This window comes from Sinocyclocheilus anshuiensis, unplaced genomic scaffold (genome assembly GCF_001515605.1).
Source record: "Sinocyclocheilus anshuiensis isolate Anshui unplaced genomic scaffold, SAMN03320099.WGS_v1.1 scaffold1960, whole genome shotgun sequence".
Taxonomy (NCBI): Eukaryota; Metazoa; Chordata; class Actinopteri; order Cypriniformes; family Cyprinidae; genus Sinocyclocheilus; species Sinocyclocheilus anshuiensis.
Genome location: NW_015557194.1, coordinates 231,841 through 236,695, shown reverse-complemented (window position 1 = coordinate 236,695; position 4,855 = coordinate 231,841). Strand labels below are relative to the sequence as shown.

The 4,855-nt window shown below is 35.2% G+C and overlaps 1 protein-coding gene across 2 annotated transcripts in view; it reads right to left on the bottom strand.

The window, feature by feature from the left end:
* LOC107678803 (sorting nexin-27-like) overlaps nucleotides 1-4,855 on the bottom strand; it is a 15,802-nt gene that overhangs the window by 3,314 nt on the left and 7,633 nt on the right. For both annotated transcript variants that reach the window (XM_016474211.1, XM_016474210.1), the window contains exons 5-13: nucleotides 4,407-4,471; nucleotides 4,207-4,311; nucleotides 4,002-4,080; nucleotides 2,628-2,791; nucleotides 2,131-2,220; nucleotides 999-1,148; nucleotides 745-873; nucleotides 567-626; nucleotides 433-481 (exon numbers count right to left, since the gene is read on the bottom strand). In XM_016474211.1, coding sequence (XP_016329697.1) covers nucleotides 433-481; nucleotides 567-626; nucleotides 745-873; nucleotides 999-1,148; nucleotides 2,131-2,220; nucleotides 2,628-2,791; nucleotides 4,002-4,080; nucleotides 4,207-4,311; nucleotides 4,407-4,471 — 891 coding nt within the window. The remainder of the gene's footprint in view (nucleotides 1-432; nucleotides 482-566; nucleotides 627-744; nucleotides 874-998; nucleotides 1,149-2,130; nucleotides 2,221-2,627; nucleotides 2,792-4,001; nucleotides 4,081-4,206; nucleotides 4,312-4,406; nucleotides 4,472-4,855) is intronic.

The following is a 4,855-nucleotide window of genomic DNA, read 5'->3' as shown; positions in this document are numbered from 1 at the left end:
TAGCAAATGGCTGCAATATAACAAAGAGTGAAAAATTTAAGGGGGTCTGAATACTTTCCGTACCCACTGTAAATATATTATTTGCTCAATGAATAAGTGTTCAGTAATAAAAAGCACATTTGCTGGAGTATTTCCAGTCTAGCCTACAGTGCAATTGAATCCTTTCCTGCATTTTGTTTTACATAATAAAGGAATACATTACCATGATTTGATCTTTCGAGAAGGTGCAGGGTTCATTTTATGCATTGACATTTCAAATGAGCATCACACGCATGACATGTGACTCTGTACTTGATACTTCAAGTAAGTGTGGTAAGAATGAACCAGTATTTCAGGTTTCATTGTGAATATGGTCATCACATGAGTACACTCAGAAAAATCCCAATAGCGTGTGTGTGTGATAAAATGAGGGCAAAAGGGTTTTCTTCTTACCATTATTACTACAGTTCTTATTGCCTTTGTCTGAGGCCTCGTCTTCAACCTTTAACATATCAAAAAGAAAGTCATTAACAACAAATGACAAGAAAAAGTAAAGAAACTATAACAGAAAAGTAAGTTATTAATACCTCTTTCTTCCACTTGAGCTCACAGAAAATCCTCTCAAAGCACTCGTTCATGTAGTTAAACTGGAGAAGGGAACACAAGCACACACAATTCAGGGACTATTTCTGTTCAAAATGTTCTACGAAACATAATTCAACAGGTAAATAATGAAGCTCTAATTCAAATTTTTGGGTGACTAACATAGGGAGTGAATATTTTGACCCAGCGAGGTTTCTTTTCTCCGCGCACATATTCAAAGCAGAAGGCCATTCCCTCTTCATCTGTGTCCCATCTTTGCATCTCTGACCATTCGAACATGATCACCTGATTCTGTGAGTCACAGATAAAGCATTACTATGGGCAAAACATCTCAGAATTCAATGATATGCTTTAGTAGATATAGAGGCAAATGAAGCATTCTAGGCCTTAAAATGATGTAGGTATCATTCACGCACCTCAAGAGTGCCGTCCTCTGTGCAGGCGTGCAGTTTGAAATGCTTCATGCTGATGGCTGTGATCACATGACCTTTCCTCCGTGAGTCACATGGACAGTGAGGGAACATCACCTCGTTATATCCCTCACATGAGCGCAAAAGACTTAGATACTGAAAAAAAGTACAACCATGCAAATGTTTATTTTATGATAAAACCAAATGTGTTTACATGTTATTAATTGATTTTGCTTTGTGACAAAAAGGTAGAGTGTCCAGGTCACATTCACCCCAAAATCAAAAGAAAGAAAAAGATGATACCTTATGAAGACGATTTTAGAACAATTAACATTTTTGTATTGCGGCCAGTGTTAACTAAAACTAAATGAACATTAAAATGTTGCCTTGGCAACTTATTAAAATAAAAGAAGCTGAAGTTCTAAAATTACTCAATCACTACTAGTAAAAAAAAAAAATATATATATAATATACATATGTGGGGAAGTCGTGGCCTAATGGTTAGAGTCGGACTCGTAACCCAAAGGTTGTGGGTTCGAGTCTCGTACCGGCAGGGATTGTAGGTGGGGGGAGTGAATGTACAGCGCTCTCTCCCACCTTCAATACCACGACTGAGGTGCCCTTGAGCAAGGAACCGAACCCCCAACTGCTCCCCGGGCGCTGGGTTAAATGCAGAGCACTAATTCCAAGTATGGGTCACCATACTTGGCCACGTCACGTCACTTTCATATACATATATATATATATATATATATATACACATATAAATAATACAAAATGACAAAAACATAAAATTACTAAAACCTAAACTGAAAAAATAAACAATTCAAAATATCAATAAAAACTGAAATAGTATGTAAATAATACTAACACTCTGTGCCATATTACATGTATTTTTAAATTACACTAATGAGAAAGATTTTTTTTTTGCTTTTGCTTTAGAGTAATTCGAATTTAATTTCTTAATTAAAAAAAGAAATGAAAATAAATAGGCTTGATTTTATTTTTATTAATATTATTATTTTTTTTAATTTGATTTTGAGGTGAAGTGAGGCCTGGACGTGTTATTCACAGGTTTCAGTGAAAAGATAAATAGCATTTATATGCAGCATTCTATGATGGATAAAGTATGAGAGACCATTGTCATTTTTCTCTGTTCTGCTAGTTTTTGCAGCTGGTATGCCTTATCCTCTGCTTTAATGAATGCCTTCTTCACATCATCCTGTGCCTGAAAAAAGAGAGAGAGAGAAAAAAAACAGATTGTAAAAGATGATCAGCTCTGACTGATCTGATTATATAGGTTAAAATGAAGTGCTGTTTAAATTAAAACCACGGATTTGCTTTAGAGGCATCTTATCTGACTATAGCTATACAAATACACTGAATAAAATGTAAAGTAAACCTAAATGGGCATGTGTGGGATTAGATGAGGCATTAACCTGACACCTTGCTAGCTGTACAAAGTCCATTTGTGCTGTTTATGGTCTGCATTTGTGTTTGTGCTTATTGCTTTAGTCCACAAGAGTCCATCATAAAGACAGTGCTAAATGTCTGGAAACAATATATATATTTTATTCGCAATGAAAGAGAATTGACAATAAACCGACTTCAGCGGTTAAGGCCAGTGGGACTGACCTGATGGAAGCAGTAGTGCAGAGCGAGAGGGTTGTCCTGCAGCAGTTCCTCTTCCTGTGTGCTGAAGAGCCACTTCCGCATCGTGAGACACGTCCCGGGTACAGCTGATGTGTAGTTCTGAACATAGAGCTTGTGCGGGAACTCATTAGGAGCCAATTTGCGCACTGACAACACAGAGAGAGATTTTCAGTGAACTACGCACACAAACAGTTTAGTGATTTATGGTGAACCCAATGCATTAGAAAACAAAGCCGTTTTCTAATGCATTGGTATGATGAACAAAATGAAATCTCGAAACCTTGAAAATTTGGGGTCAGCAAGTTGTTTTTAGTACTTTAATTCGGCAAGAATAAATAAATGCTATTCTTTTGAACTTAAAAAAAAAAAAAATTATCAAAGAAGTCTTCAACATTAATAGTAATATATTTGAACATTTATTTTTGGCATCACAAAATAAATTATATTTTTAAATATGATAATAATAATAATAATCAAATAAACACAGCCTTTTGAGTTGGATCTTTTCAATGCATTAGCTAATCCAGTTTACAAACTGATTCATTAAATAATTCACTGACTCAATGATCTAGTCTATTTCAACACACAAAGCTATTGTATGACCAGGAATAGTGCAAAATGTACATGGACCACTTTAATCATACTTTTCTGATAGGTTTTCTTTATTTTTGAAGCTCGAAAGCCCCACACGTGTTATATGTTTCTACAATAAATTTGATATTTAAAACTATTTAGCCATCATATGTGACATACCCACAAGTGCATTATTAACAGACAAACAACATTCTTCACTCTCAGAAAATAGGAACAAAGCTGTTACTGGGCGGTGCCCTAAGGTACAAAAGCTATAAGATACATCTTTGTACCTTATTTACCCCTAAATGGTAAATATTAGTGGCTCAAAGGTACATATTACAACTTTAAAAGTACATGTTAGTATCTAACGTGCTCATATTAGTACCTTTTGAAAGGGTACCACCCCAGTGACAGTTTTGTAACTTTTTCTCTGAGCGTGTTCTGTAAGTCTATGCAAGAAGGGTTTTGCGAATGATTTGCACTGAAATTTGTGCTGTTCATGTTTCATTAACAAGGCCCAGTGTCCTTTATGTGCTGGGTAGCACCTTATCTGAGCTTGCCAGCTGGGTCAAAATATACAGAAGGTTTGTTTGTTTGATTATGGAGGAATCACAAAGTGGCAGTTTAATCGCCCTTAGTAAGTATCATAAACGCAATTGCTTTTGACTTCATAACAAGGTCATCCGCTTTCCACAATGAATACCTAAAAGTTTTCTTCTTGTCGAGCCAAAAACTGATTCAAAACACAAACACTTGAAGGAAAATATAGTGAACGCTCACCAAACGAGTGGTTAATAACTTCAAAGAGAGCAAAGTAACTAGCCATGATGCTGTCCATTCCAACCTTCATGACAAGAGCCTGAAAAATAGGGGAAAATGATACTTGTTTATGTCTAGGATGAGCTTCAGTTGAGGTCCTTGAGTTGATATTTGAATAGACAGACTGTGTTGCCTGATAGCCAGACTGTGGTGTATGACATTTTACCTGGTAAACCTGGTCAGTGGTGCTATTCTTTCTGACTCTCACTGAGGCTGTGGTTTTATCAGGCAGCGCTATCCGTAGCTCGACATCATTTATGCCGTTGTGGTTCTTTAACACAAGACACGTGTTGAAACGGTGCTGCTGAGCAAAACTATTTTCACACAGATCTACATACAATGTTTGAAAACACATACTGTATTTACCTCATTTGATTCAGACAGGAATTCTTGCATAATGTCACTCTCACCTATGACCCGCACTGAGCACACTGAAACATGTCGATAGACAGAGAGAAAGGCAGGATATATATTTATATCGAGAAGTGCATTTCATAGCTCATGCATCTATAACAAATTAAATAAATTATATATATATATATATATATATATATTTTTTTATTTTTTTATTTTTTTATTTTATTAAAACCCAAATCGATTTTTGTTTTAATTTGTTTTCAATGTAATTTTTTAATGCATTTAATAAAGTGGCATTTAAATGTCATTTTATTAAACATACATATAGTAAAGAATGGAAAATTATTAGCGGTAGTAAGATGAAATTATAGGTGGGAGTAAGAAAATAAATGAAACCAGGACACATTACAAACAAGACCTGCATTTTTTTTCAACACTTGCATTTTTTCGTTATTGTA